Here is a 23,290-nt window from a genome sequence, read left to right on the forward strand (position 1 = left end):
TTTACATCTGATTTAACGAAAAGCTAATGACAGGACTAACGAAAAGAAAAAAATGAAACTTGTACTAAATTGATATTTGAAGTTTATCCCTAAAATAATAGTCTCACATTGATCGTTTGTAGTTTGTAGCGCAGGTGGTAAAAAACTTGGTAAAAACCTTGATGATTGGTATTTGAAATTTTAAGCTCGAAGCTCAGTTGTTTTGCAATCTTAGCTAAATTCATTTTTTAAAATAAACGAAGCAAACAGCATTGTTTTTGAATTGAATTAGAGTCTTTGTATATAGTATTGGAATTTAGTTTGCACCTTTTTTTTTTTTTGCGTGCTAGTTGTCTAAGGTGCGCGAGGTTGTTGGGACCATAGTTAGTTAATTTGGATTGGGCAAAAATTCGGTACGGATATAATATGTATAAAATTTATTTTCTAATTCTTAAATTCGTTGAAAAATTAGGCTTAAAAAACGGATTCGGTATAAAATATAAAATATAAGATATACAATATAAGATAATTTATATTTAAAAATAAAAATTATAAGTTTTTTATTTATATTTTTAATCATTGGGGAATAATTTCCGAATAATTCGCGAATAATTCGGCTGGCCCAAAAATTCACAAATAATTATCCTTCTTTAGAAAAAATTCGTAAACAAACCGTTTAATTTGGATTTTTAATAATTTGCGAATTAACTAACTAGGGTTGGGGACTTGATTTTATTATTATCTAAGTCATAAAACTAAATTAAAATTATTTCCTATCGAATCGATTCTTTGGACATTGTAGTAACTTTTAAGCTCTCTTCATTTAAAGGTACCATGCAAGGTGACATGGTATGTCCGATCTCTGCTCTACATTTTAAAATTATTTCCGTATTATTTACTATAAAATTAGTGTTTAATATCACCACTCTTTAGGTCCACTGGACGAGGTCCACCCAAATAGTTTATTCTGAGAGGGGAAATTAGGTGGCGTGAAGCTATCACGGTTCACGGCCCTGATCTCCGGTTCGAACCGGGATTGTATGGTCCCGTTCGGACCGGATCATCCGGTTCGAAGGGGGCCACGCAACGGGACAATGCAGAGGAGAGAGATGAGCTCATGTGGGAGAACATGGAGCGTCTCCTCCTTCGCAACAAATGACAAAATTATAAAAGCCAAAAAAGAGAAAAAATAAAACAAAATTTATATTCAAATATAAAGGACAGTTTAATAAATTTAATAAAAGAATTAATTGTATACAGATTTTTGTAAATATAGTGAATTGTAAATATATTTCTACAAAAGCCCTTGATGTTTTTAAATATATTCTTACCGTTAGAAAAATTTATTAAACTGTCCTTTATATTTGAATATANAATTTAGTTAATCATAGGTTAAATATTTAAGCTTGATTAGTTAATGAAGTGAATTAACCATTTTATCCCTCTTCAATTAATAGTTAGAATTTTTGAAGAAACATATTTATGATGGCAAAAAGATCATTTTATTTATAAAATAGACGGTGTTTTAACGGTAACAAAATAAAAAAATATATTTGAAAATATTAAAATTTTTATAAAGACAATATATAAAAATCAAATTTTATAGAAATATATTTATAATTTCTTATATTTCGTAGAGATTTGTATTAAATTAATCTTTAATAAAACTACTCTGTGATAAAAAGGTTAGTTATCAATGTTGGGTAAAATGTGTGCATAAAAAATGCAGCATTTTTTTCCTTATGCACACATTTTAGGTCTGGTTGGATTTAAGAAATGCAGTTTTTCTAATTTTCATTTCTTAAATTTTTTTGTTTAAAACAAATACCATCTTAGTGGTTAATAGTAGAACCAACTTTTCCTTTTCAGTTGTTAAGTTTGCACCTATTTTAGATTTATTTTTGTTTCTCTATCTTATACAATTTTTCTTTCTCATAAATTTTATTATCGTTTTTTCTTGCAAATGTTTACATTTTTGTAAAAAAATATGTATTATTTTAGACAAAATTTAATAACTTTATGGAGAGCAATTGATTAAATAGTACAAAGATACAAAATGTTTACATTTTTTTATCAAGTTAGTTTTCAAATATTTTATTATTATTTTAATATATTTTATTATTTTTTAAATCAAAATAAGCTTAATATATACTCGGTCATTTTTAAACAACATAATTTTAACAATTTTTATATAAAATTATAGATTTATTACTTACAGTTTAAACATTGAAAAAAAAGATAGTTGAATTTTGACTTTAAGAAAAAAAAAAAACACGATGGAAAGTAAAAAAAAAAAACATATAAAATCTAGTAAAATATAGTATAGTAATAGTAATTAAGCCTTTTAGAAAATTACGGTTAAGAGTCTTTGAGTTCTAAAAAGCCCAAAAGGAGATTTAGCTAATAATTTCGGTCTAGTTTAGTAATGTGGTCACTAAAATTATTATTGTTATGCTACATAAAAATTAAAAATTTTAAAAGTACTTTTAATATTTTTTTCTAGAATATTATAAAATTACGATTATAGCCGTCACTGAAAAAAACATAAAGTCACATGCTTACTGGAGAAGCATGTTACAAATGTAATTACATTTTTAATATATTGGCCGAGAAAAAAGTTTCAAGGTGGGATTAAAGTAATTTTGTATTTGGTTGAGAATTAGGTTTAGTTCAGATATAGATAAAATAATATTTGGTTGGAATAGTTGGGATAAGAAGATAGTGGATAAAATAGTATTTTGCTTGGTTTGAGTAGTGGGGTGGGGTGGGATTAGTGAACTTCACTCTAAATGGGCTATTCCGGAATAGTCCATTTGGAATGAAGTTAGCTAACCCCACATTCCAAATTGGGCGTTTGAAAATAACTTTGGGGTTAAGGAGTTATTCCACCCTTTAACTCCGATCCAAACCGGTGCAAAGGTCTTAAATATTTTGGACCTCCTATAATATAAAAATAATACTTGTAACTATCAATCATCAAACTAGGCCTTTTACGGCGCGATAATTCGGATAAGAAAGAATAAGCAAAACTTTGTCGGTTCCACGATTTCTTCATAGCTAGCGTTCTTTTTCAGAAATTATTTTGTGTGACCCTACATCCCACCAACGGTCGATCCTTCAACTAACCAAATATAAATCTACCCTGTGCTTAACTTTAATGGATTAATTAATTAATAATAATTTAATTAATATTTGATTGAGTTTTAACTTTTAATTTCCGTAAAAAATATATATTTGTAAATATGAAATGGTTAGATTTCACATCTTGGTTCGGTTCGGTTCACAATAATGAGTATGTTGTTATTGCACCAGTGACGCACAAACCCCGCTCGACCCTTCTGGAACCTCCACCCTATCCTTACGTGCCACGTCACCATCAATCCCACCCCGCCCATTTATACTCCCACCTCTCCCCCTCCTCCTTCCTCCCCACTCCTCGCTAGTACACTACGCTCTACTCTCTCCACCCAAAAAAAAAAAAAAAACAAAAAAAACTCAGCATTTTCATTTTAATCTTTGTTTGTGAATTATTCTTCTTAAATTTCGAGCTCATTTCATAGCACTCGTTTCCATTTTAACCAATTATTTTCAAATTATTATTCTTTTTAGTTTCCAGGCATTTTTAGCACATTCTTTTGTTGTGTGTTTACTCACTTTCTAATTTTTTTTACCCCCAAATTCTCATACTGAAAAAAAAAAAAAAAACCAAAAAAGAAAAGAAACGAGCAAATTAATTAATTAATTAATTAAGAAAAAAGAGGGGGAGAAGAGAATGGCGGAGAAACCTACCGCGAAACCGGCGCTGCAGAAGCCGCCGGGGTACCGCGACCCGGCGCTGCAGAAGCCGCCGGGGTACCGCGACCCGGCGCTGCCGCCGCCGCCGCAGCGGCGGCCCCCGGCGCAGCTCCACCCGGCGTTCCGCCACCCGGGGAAGCCGCTCCCCCGGCGCCGCCGCAGCGGCGGCGGCGGCGCACCCTCGCTCCGGCGCGCCCTCTGCTGCGCCCTCGCCGCCGCGCTCGCGCTCACCCTCGCCGCCGCCGCCGCCGCGGCGCTCGCCTACCTCTACTACCAGCCCCGCCTCCCCTCCTTCCTCCTCCTCTCCGTCCGACCCCACCGCGCCCGGATCTCCCCCCGATCCGACGGCGGGGACGCCGTCGACGCCGCCACCTCCGTGCGGCTCCTCGCGCGGAACCCTAACGGGAAGATCGCGCTCGAGTACGGCCCCGGCGAGGCGGCCGTGGCGGCGGAGGACGAGGACGGGGACGTGGCGACCGGCGCTGGGCCAAGGGCCCGGTTCCGCAGCAAATCGGTCCGGTTCAAGGTCGAGGTGCGAACCCGGGTCGGGATTCTGGTGGGCGGTAAGGGCACCTGGAAGGTCCCCATACGGGTCGAGTGCTCCCCCGTGAGCTTGAAGCGGGCCCAGGGAGACGGTGACCCGATTCCCTGCCGCATCTACTGGTTCAAATGGTCAGTGCTTAAATCTCTCCTTATTCCCGCTTTATAATTATTATAATAATAATTTATTATCTCAAACTTACAAAATATTTTAACCAAGTAAAATAATATGTTCGATAAATTGTTTAATTCTCATTTGTTGTAATTTCGCATCAAGATAAAATTAGATTTGTAATTTCGCGAATTCAAGTTCAGGAAGACGCAAGTAAAACTTCGCGACAAGGTTTTAGTGGTAGAACTCAAATTGATGGATCTTTTTGAGAATTTAGAGGTCGGGTTGCAAATTTGTGTTGTTGATAATTTAGTACATTCTAGGTTAAATTGAAGCTACATAATCACCCACCCTCTTTAGCTTAGAGCCTGTTTGATGCAGTTATATTAGCACACATGAATCCGATATAGTAAAATTGTCAAATCCAATGCTATCATAAAATTTACAAGACGAAAGTCGCCTATCGACAAGTGTAATTCACAAGAAATTCTAACAAATTGAATTGATGCTCTCCAGTTTGGTAAAATTGATTTTTCATTAGAGCATTGCTCAAATCATTTATTAGTAAATCTATGAATTAGCTTTAAAATTGGCTCTGATAATAACATTACCCTAAAAATGAAACGATTGAGTGGGAACTGTATCGACGACCGACACATATCAGAATCTATGTACCAAACTTTTGAGGCTTTAAGCCTCATGTAGGTAAAGCACAAAAAGTTGGTGGAATCAATAGATCATGATTAAATAATAGGTCCCATTATTCTTAAATCTTTTTGAAGCAAAGAGCAAGGAATAGGATTCTCCTATATAACAAAATTTGGCATTTTTTGTAGATAATATGGGCCTTGGAATGATGATGAGAAGTCATTATCTTTAAAAGGACATTATTGCACAACTAATGGGCCATAGTTAGACTAAGCAGAGCATTTAGCTTATTAGGTGTGAGTAGCTGCTCAGGCTCCATCAGTGAGCCCAAAATAGCGACTGACCATCTAGCTAGGGTGGCGGGTTAGATCCCATTGTATTATCGATCGATCGATTCATTTAATCAATAAGTTAGTTCTGATCATTAATTGAATTTATGATCGTGTTTAATGGTTCTGATTTGCTCGTCAGTAAAAGTGACTCTGTTAATATTATATCGTGATGTAAACTTTCTTTTTCATTGAAAACTATTAGCTATCATGTGAAGTTAAAAAGAAAAATTTATCCAATTGAAGTTTTTGCCTTGCTCGGAATATTAATTGAAAAATCTTTTAATGCCTTTTTTTTTTCCCTTCAATTTTCAGGATAAATCTGAATTAATATGCTGCAGGCTCGCTAAATTACACGGTTTGAAGAACTAATGGATTTTAAAAGGATTTGCGCTTGGCTTTGCAATATATATTGTTTTCTTTTTTTTGGCTAGTAAGCCTAATGCATGTCCCAGCATGAAGATGAAGACAAGTAATATGAAGCGCATGGCAAGCCCAACTCTGTTCAATTAATGTGTAAATTATCTATTTATGAAGCTGTCGAGACCGGCGCAATCGCATTTTACCCATTGATTACGATATTCTTTCTCTTGTAAAAAAGCTTGTGATCTTCTTTATTTGTTGAGACCATAGTCTGAATAAGGTGTTGTATGTGGCTAGTATGTTGATAATTTTATGAGGAGGTTGTGTGTCAGCAAGATTGTTATCTTTATAAAAAGGCATGTTTCTATCTAAGGCTAATTTGTACTTGCACTGTAAGTTGAAGATGTGATAAAGCGAGATGTTACTTAATAATGTTGTTAGTTTTTTTTTTTTTGAGGGAGATAGGTAGCATGCTATCCGCCTTGTTTATTTTATTTAGAAATAAATTTTAGGGCTATATGTTCTGATTACTAGGCCCGTGGATAGTGACTGGTTGTTGTCAACTGGGCCCAATAATGACAAAAAAGAAAAGGACCCAGAAGGGGAGCTCTGGGTTGTGTCTGATTCAATGTGACCGGTCACTTTGTTGCAGTCGAAGGCTCAAACCCTTGCATGAGTACATATACTTATGAGTCCAGCTACTATACTCTTTTGATGGAGTATAGTTTCTTTTGTTAGTTTTCGGCCGTTAAATCTCCCAGTTTGACTATTTTCATCTGTTAGATCATACTATTCAACCCTAGGGGATTACTATCATGCTAACCACACATCCCTTCATCCCACGGTCGAAAATTTATGAATACAAAGAGATCTATATTTATAAGAGTATAGTAGCTTTACTCATATATTTATATAAGTAAATTTTTTAGAACTTGATCTAGCTAGTAGTTGATTAATATCCTATATGAGGATGAAGGACCATAATGATATGCATGGATGCAACATGAAGAATTGGTTCTTATTTTTCTAACTGTATAAGAGGAGGGTGTAGTGAGTTGTAACATTAATTGTTGTCTTTGCTCATTAATTTCCTTCTTAATTAGTCCAACCAACTACAATTGAAGGCCATGATTCCTCTTTATCTTTGATGCAAAAGGCATGGGCTTAAAGAATTTCATAGAGGCCAAGACATGGCTTAAATCAATCCATAATCTCATTATTATCTTAATGCATGGTGTAGGGATTATATAAATTGATAATTGAACTAATGATGTAATTAAAAGGTGTGGCTCTTAAGTTCTCTGTGTGGACAGGGAATGCATATTAAGTTAGAATTATTGAAGGTCTACAAAGCAAGTACTAGTAGATTCACCGCAACTTGCTGTGTTTTAATGCTCTAATTAAGAGATTGATCAATAGAATCCAAAAGATTGTTTCAGCTTTTATACATCACGTGGAGCTGAAATAAGTGTTGGAATGATGCTCAAATAAAATATTTTAACTTAAAAAGCTTCAACTTCCACTAATCTGATGAAACTTCTTATAACTTCTTCGAACAACAGTATTTTTAGTAACACTTGTGAAAGAAAATTCTACACAGAGGCTTCTCTGGCCTGAGTTGAACTCGGGTCGGTTCTGTGCCCATCCTTAATCTTCTTACTTAATAAAGCTGAGGCAATTAATGTGTACTTGAACTGTATTATTAACTTTATGATATTGTCTACACAATTAGTTTCATCATGCTTGAGTTAGAATAATTATAAGTTCATGTACGTGTGCTTCATGAGATCTAAACTGGTAAAAAATAATATTTCAAATCTGTACCAACTAAATATTTTCTGTGTGTGTGTTCGTGTGCATGAAGATAATTTATTAGCTGGACCTGGTCCACAACATCAACCATGGACCATCTAACGATCTACCTTCGTATCCTGCGTGGTTTTAATCAAAATCCAAACACTTAAATCAAATATATATAAAGAGAGATAATTGATGTAATCACCACCATTAGCCATCCACATCTCCAATTCTTTTGGTTTCAACTCTTTTGGCCAGAGCTTACAATTAATAAGATGATTATACACTAATAATTGTACATATATGTTGCAATGATCTAGCTATTACCTTCATATGCAATTTATAACCACTGCTAAATACTTAATTTAAGCAATATTGCATAGCAAGCAAATTAAGCAAAATGGTTAGACGATCTAATAGTTTAAGGATGGAAAGCGATATTAGCGGATCAACATTTACCAGCGGATTTGGTCAAATTCAATCAAAGAATAATAATTAAATTTAATGAATGTATCTACCAGTAGTAATTTTTAATTAGTTCGTATCATTACATTCGAATACGCTAGAGCTTCTTGAAAATCAATAGCTTGTTATTAGAATTATTTGATGTAGCAAAAATTCATTTATTAAAGCCTCAATCCAATAACTTTTTATTGATGGAGATATATATAAGCTTCGAATCGAAGCTACTACTTTTAAAATTGTGAAACTTAATTAATTTGTTTTCCATGATATGAGGCTAACAAGTTTTACTGTAATTTGCAAGCACATGACTACTATTTAATTCTAGGAGTAGAGAGGCTGTTTTAGAAGCAGGCCAAACGCACGTACTATGTCCTTTTCTGTATTATATTTTTAAAATTCTAAGGTGAACGTACGGGATCGATTATTATCCAAAATGGTGAAATTAATTAAGAAAAAGAATTTATTGAATAAGACACAATTACATATATGACGGTGCATCGAAAAAGAACATGATTATGATAAGGTTCGTAGGTGGTGAAATGAATGCTGATGCTCATTTTATTTGAAACTTGAATGAATCATGAAGCAGATATTTTTCCTACATTTATTAGAGGATTATCAATTACAAGTGATCGATATATTATTAGTTCATGATCAAGTCAATTAGCTGATCTTTATTTTCTTATTGTTTATATATAGGAATAGTCGTAGTATATGTAATAGTGAACTATAAAAGAATCTAAATACAATTAAGGACCATAAAAGAATAAAAGCGTGGAAAATAATTTTAAAAGATATTGAGATATAGGCATAAGTATGAAAATGAGTTACACTATATATCCCCTTCATGTTAATGTTAGGTGTACTAAAGCAAGAGAGAAATTAATCTTTCAAATTCTATCATAAAGTAATAATTTTCATCAAGAAAAATGAAGTTCAATCAAATTCCACAATAAATTAGAGAGAGCTACGACAAATTTTTCAAATCATACGATATGTTAGTTGAGACATTCAAATGAAAACATGGCATATTGTTACATAGCCGATCAAATTAAGAAACTCAAATTAATAAGAATTTTTTTTACCCCGCTTGGATGATTCACAAAACCAAATTAATTGTAGATTTGATGACCCGAAATATTATATTATATATATGGATCATTAATTGTTAGAATCAAGGTCGTGTGACATCCATATGGTGACATTTAATGAAGGAGACGTACATTGAAGAAGAAGAAGCACAATCATGTAGTGTATAATATAAGCTTTGTCGACCTTAACTTAATGCAACATGTATGTACATAAAAATAGGTGCATGATATTATGATTAGCACACGTAATTAAGATAGTTAATGCCACCACCTTATGATGTTCTCTCTCTCTCTCTCTCCACCTTTGATATATATTTGTTAAGATTATTATTGAACTGCTTATATACAGTCTTAGATCAATCTTTTGTTGACATGGTATAAGAGCAGATCCTAATTAATTAATTAATCATCTATTGATCATATATTTTGAAATTTTGTGCCATTTGTTAAACAATCGAACTTGTTGCATTTAAGTTGCAACTTATTAAGTATGAATTAGATATATAGCTTCCAACGTCAAAACCCACATGCCTACCCCAACATTAGCCTCAAATCATGATCTAAAAAAATATATATATTTATGTATTTATCAATTCATTTACTAGTTCCGTGGAGGTGTACTGTTGAGTTCGTGCACACGAGTGGGCTAACTCAAACACCTAAAAAAGTAAAAAAACCTTTATTTTACCTTACTTGTAGTGCTTTGGAACTTTGGCAAATGGCAATACCGACAAAAAAATATTGCTATAAAAGGCATTATTATATATATATATATATATATATATATATATATATAAATGAAACTAGCCTATAAACTTAAAAAAGGCATGTTCACGAACAAAATAATAAGATTAGAGATATCACCACCTTATTTATTATATCAGTGGATGATGACGTGTCCACCACCTGGCCCACACGTGGGAGGGAACCATTGTCTTAAGGGTTTCACACACTTTTTGATGTACCGTAACATAGTATATGTCTAATTCTATAAAGCATTGAAAAATAGTGAAAAAGAATGAGCACTACGTTGCATGTCTCCATGAATTAATCCTGAGATGGTTTAGATCTAAGTTTTGAGTAGCAAAATGCACAATATGTCCTATAAAATAATTATATAGGTGTTTTTCTTAGATGGATGTACTATTTTGATCATAATTATTGTTTCTAAAGTGCGTGAGGATCATATAATTAAGTTATATTAAGTACAGGATTAATTCCAGAAAAATTTAGAAATAGTAATTTATTAAGTTTGATGGTGAAGTACATGATCTAGTACTATAAATACTGTTTTTGTGGGAAAGATTCTAAAGAAGCAAAAACTTAGCATGGGTGAGACATAAATGTGTTCGACTTTTGTGCAATACATATATAGCTAAAAGGTAGGTTTAATTACGCATGCAAAACTCATAAAAGTTTGAATTTATGAAGTAAATATCTTAATGTTGTACGTATTAATTGTTTTAAAAAGTTTAATTAATACAACGAGATTACAATATATATTAGTTTATAGCAATATAATTTCTCACAAAAAAATAAAGATCGTAAAAGAGATCTATTCATTCAAAGACCAAAGTACATTTCAATATCTCTCTTGAGACCTTTGACCACAAATTCCATTATTAATTTAGCGCGCTCTATTAATAGTTTCTTCTAATTGGATATTATTAGTCTACAAAGAATCTTGGAATAACAATGCAACTAGAGCATCTTTTGAACCCAAAGAAAACCCAACTTAAGCATGCATGTGCTAGACTTTTTTTAATTAATTTCTGGTGTACTTTGTCATCTTTTACTCTAATTCTAGCATCACAATAATTAATTGGCTTTGTTAAACTTTGTGTCGATTTAAATCCGTGTCGATGGTTACTTCGATCAGAAAATCACATAGGTAGTACGATCCATTGATGCTCACTTCGTACAAGTTTATATATGTTTTATACAAAATATATCTCAATCGCGAATTTCGTGTCAGTAAAGTATTTCTGTAGCGATCGAGCATATTAATTTGAATTTTGAAGAGTATCTCCGTGTTTGTCTATTTTCTAATTGACCATGCCAATTTATCAAAATTCTCATATTTTTTGATATTTTGTATCATCCTAATGCATAGGGTTTTAGGTTTTAGATGCTCCGTCGATCTTAAATTTCTTTTCCACAATCTTTTCAAACACTTTTCCTGCAAATAGATTACAAAGTGAATTGTTTCCTAAATTTTTTTTAAAAAAGAAGATATATCTGACGTGTACCTTGTTTGCGTGGACCTATCACAAGAGAAGCGACAATTGGGGACGAGTCAAATTTTCGGTCACTTTCCCACGTCACAGACTCGCATTTGCTCTTGCGGTCCCAACCCAACGATTTGGGATGTTGCGATCCGACGTGGCGGCCTGTGAAAGCTCTCGTGTCTCGGGATTCGGGCGCCACGTCACAGCCACGCATGCGGCGGTAGACCGGTAAGTTGACCAGGGTGGTTTCCAGGACCCAATGGTAGACCGACACGTTGGTCATCTAAACATTAATTGGCGTTGCTCGATTCATTGTATCATATTAATTTATCTCTATTAAAAAATATATGAAATATTTTTAATTTAAAATTTAAATTTTTTTAAAAGTTTTAAATAAAGAATATAATATTTAGATAGAAATAAAATTGATATATAACAGAAGATTGAGGCTTTCTAATGAAGTTTTTTTCGCTGCCGGTTTCACTGTCGAGCAAGGGCGGATCGACTGAGCCAGTCGTCCGCCTATCTTCCGGTCACCGAACAGGCATTGCACAGTCCATTGCCACTTTTGGCATCCGAGTATAAACTACGTTATTCCCTTATTTGGGTATCATATATGAAAAATATTTATGTACACTTTATTAATAAAATATAAATTTATATGTCGGATCGGAGAATTAGAGTGTAAGATGTATGAGTTGAGCACCAGTGCTTTTAAAAGCATAAGAGTATTTGTGGTTTTGACTTTTTAGCCTTCGGATTGCTTCAAGATTCGTATAGCGCGCGTTATTATCCGTGTCTCCCATTAAATCCTTGTTACTAGTGCTACACGAATTTTGAGTGAATTCCAAAACTAAAAAGTTACAAATATATTAAGTTATTATTAAATAGTCATATGTACAAAACCAATTCATCGTATTTTAGAAATAGCGGTGACATTATCCTTAACCCCCCCAAAAAAGGGTTAAATTATTGGGTAGGCACTGTCTAGCGAATTATTTTTAACCTTAAACACAAAATAAAACTTAAGTGAAATAAACAATTATAATATTGGCAATTGAGTGATTATACATTAATTGTTAAGGTACGATTCTACGTTGATTACTTAATTTCAACTCCAAAGAGTCACTAATGCGGTCAATTAATGTTTCTACACATTGACCTATTTTAGTGTTGTACGATAATTAACACTCGTAATCTTATTGTATATATTAAAGCATTTAATGAAAGAGAATAAATGCAATTATTAAGCAAATAATAATAGATAATAATGAAATTTTCTGAGACAAGTGCTACATTGTCAAATATGCTTTTAGGGTAGTTTTTTCGCATTGAAAGATTGAAGAGGAAGTGAAATTAACAAAACTATTCATATGAATGATGATTGTCGAATCCTTGGCAGTGGATGAAAGCCACATTAATTAGTAAATTTTCAAATTTTAATTTGTATTCAAAATTATATGTATAAAATGTATAAAATTATGAGAGTAAAATTTGATTTGGTTTCTACATTCCTTATTAGCTCCTCTTTGCAGTCATATAATGAAAACCGGTTCGAACATGGTCAATCTTCATGTGGCACGACAAAAACGGTGCAAACACAGGGTGATCGCTTTACTCATCTATGGCAGGGATACATCTGGTGTTATCAATACGAACAATAAATGAATTCGTATCTTCTATCATAATTTTTCAATTTTTCGAAAAGGTTTTTTCTTATGGTTCTTCCCTATCACGATTTGTAAAAGTGCGAGATATTCATAGTCTATTTCTTTTTTCTTGAGATCATTGAGAGGACCTTTCCCTAGTACAAGAGGACCGGGAAGGTCGACGCACCTCTGGTGTACCAATTATTGTGGCCAAATATTGATTCTGAAATGAAATTGATAAACAGCGAGAGGTGGGGATAGAACTATGGAGAGGGGAGCTTTTTCTCAACTGGAGCCGTCATAGAAAACTTAAGATTAGTGTTAGACGGAGACTCCTATTATATATATATATCTATATATAAAACAGAATGATGTTCAATCACGCACGTCTGCTCATCAAAAACATGCCAAGACACGCTCCAACTGTTATATTGCATATATCCTTAGGGATCGCTTTAAATAAATCACGTAGACGACATCTGACATCTGAAACCATCCTACGCACTCGCTCTAAATGCGTCCTACCTCAAATGAGTCCCTCATTTGCCCCATATCAAGAAATTTCTCGTGCCCATGAGGTTTGACAAGTAGCATGTTAATTGTGGCAGGTCTCATACAACCCCAGCTGTGGCCTCAGCATCTCTTTGCACTTCATGTGGGATCTGCATAAACTATATACAAAAGAACACCTCTTCCAATGCTAAGCATACACTATTCCATATACAAGTTGAAATCTAAGGTACTATGAACATGTAAATATTAATAAACTTGTAGCTTAACGAATCTTTCTCCCATATGTCATTAAAAATATATAGTTTGCTAGCAAATTTGGTGTTTGCTTTGTTACTTTACGAATTTCAAGATAATAAGACTTTGTATTAGCCTAATTAAGTACTCATTTAGTTTCTTTTGCAAATCCCTAAACTGTTAAATGATCTTAACTTACGAAATGAATGACAAATACATTGGAGTAAGAGGCGCGAGACCGTACACGTCGAGTCCTTAAATAATAGGGTGATTTGGGCTTGGTGCATCCATGTTTCACTCTATAACTTATTCGCAATGATCCGATATATGCATGTTTTGTTGGAGAATAGAGAATAATGATAAAGATAACATTTGAGCTTTTACTATATAGAGAATGTAAAAAGAAAAAGTAAAATTCTGAGCGTAAAAGTAATATTGTATATAAAAGATATAATTTCAAACTTTAGATCTTCTGCAAAAGAAGGTAACTAAATAATTTTATGTAACGTAGGATTTTTTTTTTTTTACATTCTCTATATAGTAAAAGCTCAAATGTTATCTTTATCATTATTCTCTATTCTCCAACAAAACATGCATATATCGGATCATTGCGAATNAAGATTTTTTTTTTTTTAATAAATAATGGACATCTCATAAATCGTTTATAAGTACTTGTATAGTTTATAATGTTGCTGGTAAATGTTATTACCATAGTTATAACTTATAACAAGGCATCTTGTCCTCCTAATATGCAAAAAAATAATAATAATAAATAGATGAAAACCTTTTTTTTTTTTTTCTTTTTTTCTTTTTTTTGTTGGAATCAGAGTATTCCATAAGAGCCAATCATGAAGCAGATATGGAGGCGATAGAGATTACGTTCCATGGTGTCTTATCACGTAAGTGACAGCAAAAGAGAATGTTTCTCCAAATTCTCTCCTTTTAACTTTCACCTCAAGCAACACAACAGGGATCTTGGTTTCTCTTGGGCCCCACCCCTTCTCTCTTGGGCCCCACCCCTCCTCACTAGCCAAAAATAAACATTCTATAAAAAAGCTCCTTATAAAAGCACTTTATTCAATTTATAGTGTTGTTAATTTAACTTATTCACTTAATTTTTCAAAAAAATAATATATATATATATATATATATATATATATATATATATATATATAGCAAAATGGGTTGATTTGTTTTCGCCAAAATAATGACGCAAATATCAATAGCCTAGTAAATTAGTTTATTCTCAAGTTTTTACCCTACTTAATTATCGGTTCGCATTCAATTGAATACATCTTTCTTCGAAACTATTGCTTAGAATAAATCGAAATGTTTTAAAATATAATAAAAGTTGTTACATTATTAGTACCATTAATAGTTTTCCATACCAGCGAAAATGTAAAAATCATAATTACACATGTTATTTTTGCGGCCCAAAATCTAATTTTAACTTACGAATTACAAAAAAATCAGATTTTTCTTTTCTTCTTTTATTGATGAATATGTGATATAAGCTATTCAGTACGTAGCCATTCCAAGGATGCACTCAAACCTTTGGCTTTTCTCTGTCCCAAAGTGATGATATATTCAATTTAATTTTTATATATTACTTAAAATATTCATAAATATATATATATATATACTAACATTATGCTGTGGTCCTAGGATCATGCCAGGGTCTATGAGACCCATATAAACGTACATAGTCCCAATCCTGTTGATCATTCTTAAACCGTCCGATCATCGATCGGACGGATGATCGGACGGTTTAGACAGTGCTGGACTTTGTGCAGGCCAGTTGGAGTGCATCATGCCCCACCGTATCCAAAATGGTGGTGGCATCTGGAATTTACCACAAAATGGCCCCCTCAATCGCCGGCCGTCGGATCGGCTTTGATATTTTGTGAAATTCATCAGGACCGTTCGATCGGCTTTGCCCCGCAATCTCCAGCAAATTTTAGTGCTCCGACTCTATGATTGGCTTTTAAATTAGTGGGTCTGATTAGATCTGCGGGTACACCGCAATCGGACGGTTGGGAATGCTCGATGCGGTGTTTTATTAGTGTGAATATTCAGCAAAATTAAGGAGTTTTAATTAGCTGGTCGGATTCAGGTCAGATTCATAACGGATTCATTTTTAGAATCTAAAAACCGAATAAGCTAGTCATAACTTGGATCAAAATTCGATTCAATTAATTGCCTCTGAAAATATGTTTTAGAGAGTGCTATTTGAATAAGAATTTTTTGAAAAGATCTAATAAAATTTTTAGAGTGTTTGTAATGATTTTTTTTTTTTTACTATAGCACAAAACAAAGGAGTAAATTCCTAATTTTGTGCCCACAATAAAATATATGGGTAATTTTTACTGCAACTTGAGTCCTATATTTTTTACATATATTCTTTAATTTTTTTTTGTAACACAATATTCTTAAATTGAAATAAAGTGTCTCACTTTGTAAATGAATAATTTTGTCCTGGGGAGAATAAAGAGTTTGCTATGATAATAACGATTTACTGGACTTTTACAAAAATACCCTCCAAAATCAAATCTAAATTTGCAAAAATTAAAAAAAAAATAAAAGAGAAATGCGGGGCGAATGAAAGTGGGAGAAGCAAAGGCACCGTACAAAGGTAAAAATGTAAAATATGAGAAGTGTTGACCCAATCTCTTAAAATGACCAAATTAAAATAAAATAACCAATGATTTAGAGAGTTAAATATTTTTAGATTCTATAAATGCTTTTAGAATATTTTCTATAAACTCTACAAATTCTAACTCATTTCACAAAAGTGCTTGGATGAGTTAAAAAATTACACCGAAGCATCATTCTCTCTGGAATTTTCTCAATAATTTGTATGATTTTTGTTCATAGGTTCCAATTTTGAGTTAAAATGATAGCGCACGGTGGTGATATTGTACTAAAAATCGAAATCCGATAAAGTAAAGATGTTTACAAGTTAATTGGATTGTAAATGTCATTAATCAATAGTTTGAATATAGTCTTTATGATGTTCCGTGAGTTCCCATCAACGGTTAGACCGGTTAGTAGATTCACAGTAATTTCCTCAAATACTTTGCGCTGTAATTAAGCGTTATTTCGAATGACGGAGATATCAGTTGTATCTTAGCTGTACGATTGACGATTAGTTAGACTTTCTTTACATACCGTGATAATTTATTTCAGATTTTTTCGGTGCAAATGATCGGAGCGAAATGTGCAAAATCAGGCTTCGTACTCAGCATCTCTCTTCTTTCTACTATGTCAGGAAACTCCGCGGTCATTTCTGCTGAGAAATTAATAAGTATCAAAACCGCGTAAAATAAACAGTGTCGTGAACCTTGACATTTACTGAGAAAATAAATGTATTACTTATTTGATTTGTCAAGATACACATTTACTGATTCGCATTTCTCAAAACTGTAATTTGCATTGGACAACATTATAACCTTAAGCTTATGATCTAAATTAAATATTCAAATTTACTAATAAAAAAAAATAAATTAAATTAAGTTACATGGTTACTGGTCTATTACAAAATTTTGACGCGCAACTTATTTAAAGTAAAAACGTAATAACATAGAATAAATTATAAATTTAAAAGTTTTTAAATTTAAATTGCCGGGCCAGGAATGTAGGATACGTCATAGTTGAGAAAATAATAATTTTCATAAATTTGTACCAAATCAAAACTATGTCACGTGACAGGCACAGTAGAGTACGGGGCGGCACGTGCCTGCGATGCGGCTGTTCGTAGGAAGCGGAGAGGATTTTTATGTTTTTCCATTTCAAAAGGGAAAAAAAAGAAACCAAAAACAGAGATAACAATAGGAGGGGGTAAAATCGTCCGAGAGGAAACGGTCGCATAAAAGGAAGGGAAAAATTAAGCGCACCAATTTTCCAAAATTGGTTGTTTTGGGATCCTATAAATGGGGACGCCTCGTTGTCGACATCGTACGTATACACAAACACTCTCTCTCTCTCTCTCTCTCTCTCTTTCTTTCGTAGCATCAATCAACATTGTGTTCTTCCTTTATCTCTTTCGTTCTCCTCTTCTTGTTCACTATTAAGTTCGTACTAATTGGGAGTTACGAGTATCAGTACCGTATCAAAATCCCCAAACTCACCGGGCAATATTATTGGTATTTCTTCTTCTTCTTCTTCTTCTTTTTTTGCCACTATTTATTCATTGTTATCGATTGTTGGTTTGGATTTAATTGTAGTAGTTATAAACTGTAGATTTGTTATATTTGTTTCTGTAGAGAGGAGGAGGAGCAGCAGCAGCAGCAGCAGCAGCAGCAGCAGCAGCAGCAGCAGATGCGAGTAGAGGCGTGAGGGAAAAAAATGATGGAGAGCAGCAGGACGTTTCTGGTTCCGATTCTGCGGACGGAGCACGTCGAAGTCACGACGAAGCCCGCCGTCGCTCACCGGCGGGGCCGGAGACCGGGCGCGAGGAAGAAAACGGCGGCGGCGGCGCAAACGGGGGCGGGGGCGGGGGATCGGAAGTTCCGGGGGGTGCGGCGGAGGCCGTGGGGGAAGTACGCGGCGGAGATCCGGGACCCGGCGCGCGGGGTGCGCGTGTGGCTCGGCACCTTCGACACCGCGGAGGAGGCCGCGATGGTGTACGACTCCGCCGCGCTCCAGCTCCGCGGCCCCCGCGCGGCCACCAACTTCTCCTCCCCCGCCGCGGCGGCGGCGGCGCCGCCGCCGGAGAAGGCGCCGGCGCCGGAGAAGAAGGCCCAGGCGCCGCCCCAGGGCGGCGACCGCGGCCTCGCCCCTGCTGCTAAGTAAGTGGTGGTGGTGGTGGTGCTTTGCGAGGGTTTTGGGAGGAGATCCTGTGTGGATCTCTCTCCCCCCCTCTTTACCCTTATCTCTTTCTAGGGTTTTTAACTTTAGATGTTGCAATTTTTCTGATTTTTTTTTTCTTCTTTTTCTTTTTTCTTGGGTGGTGGGGAGAAGGTTTAGTTTGTAATAATTAGGCGGATTTGTTTTCTTTTTTTTTTTTTTTAANAAATCCTCCCCCCCAACCTTCTCCGCCGCCGCCGCCGCAAAAACAGGCCGACGATAATTTGCTGTTTACCGACTTCGCCGACTTCCCGCCGGTGGAGGAAGTCGACTTCCTCGACGTCGGCTTTTTCCCGCAGAGGAGCGCCTTCGGGGAGCTCGAGCAGATCGGATTCCTCGCCGAGGAATTCGACCGCTCGTTGTTCGACACTCGCCGCGATTTGGTCTCGTCGACCTGCGACGCCGACGACTATTTTCAGGGCATCGACGATTTATTCCCGATTTCGCCGCTTTTCACTGTTTGAGGAAAAGAGATTAATTATTGCGTGGAACCTGTTTTATATAGACCTCAGTAGTAATCTCTAATAAGTCTCAAATATAGAAAAAAATTATATTAGTTTGAAAAATCTTTGTACTTAGATATGAAAATTTATTATTTATATATAAGTCGTTTATTAGATTTTTGTTGTCTAGCTTTTAAGTCGCGTAGGTTAATTTGAGATTTCATAGATACTGTGGTCTATAAATCCGGTCCACGGAATAATTTCTGTATTTAGTTCTAAATAGGTTGAGATGTTGTTGCGGGAAAATATCATGTGGCGTTTCGTCCTTGGTAACGCCGATTAATCGGCTCGGCGATTTTGTAATCTAAGGAGGTGAAATGCGAGTGTTTTTTTTTTTTTTTAGCCCCATTTTAATTCTGTTTGTTAGTTTTCTTTTTCTAAAAAAAAATTTGCTTTTGCGTTTAAATACATGTATCGATCCTTCTAATTTTCTAGGGTTTCTTTTGATCAAAATAATTTTCGTACTTTGAAAATAAAAAAACTAATGCTACAAATAATAAAACAATATCCACTACTAAAAAAATCTTGGGCAACACTGCTCCTTGGAAAAAGATGTTTTAAACTACTTTCACACGTGTAAGTCGTTCTCAGGGAGCATGAACTGCGCAGTGGCCAGATTCCGACACGTGTCAAAAGCTCACATGATTTGTTGGTGACTTGTAGGTGGCCCTCTTTGGTGCTTTTGGTTGCCACGAGCGGTGACTTGCTTCTTAATTTGTGGAAAAAATAATTATCCCACCCAGTTTATAATTCAGAGTTACTCTTATAAGTACAATTATTTTTAGGTTTAGTTTCGTGTCGAGGTCTAATATATAGGGATGTATTTCTGCGTTCTTCGGCGGGACCATAAAGAATATATCATAATCAACTAATCGCGATATGCGAAATGCAATATTATATACGAAAATAAATATAGTATTTTTATATGGTACTTTCTTATCGTACGTGACACAATCTTCCCGCAATCTCAAACAAAGCTTTAGAGTTTGTCTGATGGTTGCTATACTATCGGTAATACAGAGACCACCATACTATTAACTTATTTTTAATGATACAATCTTTAAATTAACGATTAGTTCTATTAGGTTTGATTTACACTATCTAAAAATATTTAGAAACTAAATTTTATAATTTTTTGACATCATTTACCTATCAAACAAATAATCTAAAAATAAAAAGATCAAAATAAAATTTTATAAAAAATAATGATAAAAATTTGAATTTAAGATCAAAGGTGAAAAGAATTTTTAATAACAATTTCATCATATTTGAATTGTTTTACACCGTTAAATTCACAAATACATCACATCGATCAATAAAATTATCAATTTTGAGGCATTTTGATCACTAGCTAAATAATCTTGAAAAATTATAAAATTTAGTTTTCAAATATTTTCAATAGTGTAGATCAAGTTTAACGGAGTCTATCGTCGATTTGGAAGCCGTATCACAAAAAACAACTCGTATAGCAGCCTACTTCTTATTTTTATATCTATAAATTATTTTTAATATAATAGTGATCAAATCGATGACCGAGTTTATTAAATATAATTTAGAGTATTTAAATATTTTAAAATTAAATTTTATTATTTTTTGACATTATATACTTTATGGTCGAGGGTCTCAAAATTGGTATTATTAACAGTCGGTATACAGCATTTCCAACTTAATGGTCTAGCAGAATTGTAATTAATTAAATTTTAAATCAAAAATTCTATTCACTATATAGATCGAGATCAATAATTTTGATATTGAATTTAAAAATTCTATCTCTTATTCATAAGAGACTGTTCAATTTTGACGATTCATTTAATATTTACTTGATGGACTTTATTGTATATTTGAAAAATTCTAAATTCTGATTTCTAGATATGTCGGATGTTTAAGATTATACTTAACGTTATAAATCATCAATTCAAAAACTCTATCATCGATAGAAACTTATGAGTACGAAAATTTTTATACATATAATTAAGAGTATAGTAGCTCTACTCTTACAATCCAATTATTTGGTTGTGTTTTCTTTTGCCTCTAATATATACAACGCAGTTAAATACTGCAAAAAAAAACTCGATACTTAACACGACAATGCGATTTAAATAGGAAAACTTTAAATTAGAATAAACTTTTACGATTCAGATACAGAGTGAACTACGCGACTTACTAAACTATTTCAATAAAATCTCATTGAGGAGCTTCTCAATAAAATTGCATACGCTCCGTGCCAACACAGTGCTTTGTTGGATTGAATTTGATACTCTAGGGTTTAGAAAAGTGCCCATTAGGCACCAAGAAATTTACTTAATTAAAGGGATTGATTTGGATTCTTATTTTTTTTTCCCCTTTTATTTTTTGGGAAATTGTGTCAAACAAAAGAGGGAATTTTGGGACGTGCACTGCAAAATGTCCCTTTTTAGAGGACTTTATTGAGTAGTTTACTAATGCGCCCATAAAATCTTATCTTCTGATTGCGAAATTAATAACTCCACAAATCTCTCCAAAAGTGGTTAAGCTCAATGAATCATCTTTAACATAATTAGTAGGAGTTTCTCTTTTATTTAATACGAAAAGCAAATCATTTAGTGGACACGTGTTAACAATTACGCTAATGGATTCAACCTGTTCTTCTTGTTGATTTTGATATATTAACTTAATTTAATTTATATATGCATGGGGTTAGTTAGTTAATTAGGGTATGATCAAATTATGGCCCAGCAGTTTTTGTCGCAATGTATCTCTTTTGTCCTTTTGATCGATCTCAAGTACTATTAAAGGATAATAAGAGAAAAAAATCAATTTTTGTTCAAATTTTGGTAGTTGTATATAGCTGTTAAAAATAAAACTTTAATTTAGGAGCTTAAGCTATATGAATTGATTGGTAGAATAAAAAAGTCGAAATATGCCAAATTATTGGTTTTCATATTGTGTAGAAGTTTCAGATAAGAAGATTCTGAGTTAGGAGCGCCGAGACAAATTTCTATTTATCTTATAAACAAAAAGAAAAACAAAAAAAAAAAGAAAAGCTTGAGGTAACAATGTAAAAAGTACCTTTGGACATGAATTAACAACACCTACGATAAATAGTAGAAAACATCCCTTGTGTACTGGGAGAGCATATTAGGCTCCTGTCTCACTCAAGAACACATGAATAAATGAGTCCAAACATGGGAAGGTCACAAAAATGGAATAAAAGTTTCATGTTTTGCTCAAATTATTCTACTGACCTAGTTAATTATAATAGGTCCTTTTCTTTTTTTATTTTTTGCTTTTTTTAGATAAAGGCTTATAACAGTTTTTTATTTTGTGAGATATTTACGTATGCACGCTAACATATAATCTGCAAAAACTCATGATAGGCTAAATGAGTTTCTATATTTTAGAAATAAGTATTATTATAAAGGTTTTAGTTCACAATTGAAATTGAGTAGATTGATACCAGTATTTATGTGATGTCCAAAAAAATTATGTAAATACAGATGCACAAATCTGGTGATGTGTGGACAAAAAAGATGAGGAATAGAGTGTTCAACAGGGCCAAAGGAGCATCTTTCCACCACCTAAATGCAAGTTAATAAAGGTGGTCTCTTTAATTTTACTTTTTTGGACTCTTGTAGCTCATTGCTTGCCCTAAGAAAGAATATGTATGGACTAATCTGAGTTGTAATCTTTAGCTTCCCACTCTAACAGTACTTGATGACTCATCATTTCTCTATAATATTTGTACTTGAACACACTTCCTACTGGTCAAGAGCCCACCTAGTCACAGAATCTAGACTACCCCTTAGGCTGAGTTGTAATCTTTGAAACACTCTTTCTATTGGTTAAGAGACAAACACCTACATTTAGAATCTTCAAACCTCATGCCTTAGAGAGGAGAAAAAGCTTTTTAGGGTTTTTTTTTTTTTTTTTTCTTAATGGCTTATTAGGAAACTAAATTGATTCCTATCCCTGTCTCTATCAAGGTAAAAGGGTTTTTTACATTTTAAAAAAAAAAAAAACCCTACAAAATTAGCCATTAAATATATGATATTCTGTGTAAGTTCAAATTGTCTTGTCTCTATGGTATTCAAGCTCTTCAAGATTTATTAATTTTACATAATCCCTGCAGAAAGAACTGTTTTCAAATAAATATTTTTCGGATAACAAAAATTAACATGTATGTCGTTTAAAATTTAGCTCCATAAACATGCTCTTGTATT

The 23,290-nt window shown here is 33.8% G+C and overlaps 2 protein-coding genes across 2 annotated transcripts; both read left to right on the forward strand.

Annotated features, from left to right (window-relative positions):
- LOC109717916 lies at positions 3,388 to 6,195 on the forward strand. The gene is made up of 2 exons (XM_020243871.1): positions 3,388 to 4,446; positions 5,719 to 6,195. Exons 1-2 carry the CDS (start codon positions 3,752 to 3,754, stop codon positions 5,732 to 5,734), a joined length of 711 nt encoding a protein of 236 aa, XP_020099460.1. The 5' UTR covers positions 3,388 to 3,751; the 3' UTR covers positions 5,735 to 6,195.
- LOC109718462 (ethylene-responsive transcription factor CRF2-like) lies at positions 18,193 to 18,744 on the forward strand (the record flags this gene model as incomplete). Its single annotated transcript, XM_020244719.1, has 1 exon — positions 18,193 to 18,744. A coding segment is annotated over one exon (342 nt), but the record flags the coding sequence as incomplete, so codon positions are not given.

The sequence above is a fragment of the Ananas comosus genome, linkage group 12 (assembly GCF_001540865.1).
Source record: "Ananas comosus cultivar F153 linkage group 12, ASM154086v1, whole genome shotgun sequence".
Lineage (NCBI taxonomy): Eukaryota > Viridiplantae > Streptophyta > Magnoliopsida > Poales > Bromeliaceae > Ananas > Ananas comosus.

Excerpts from the sequence above, each read along its gene's own strand:
- LOC109717916 (XM_020243871.1), top strand. The coding sequence starts at position 3,752 with ATGGCGGAGAAACCTACCGCGAAACCGGCGCTGCAGAAGCCGCCGGGG.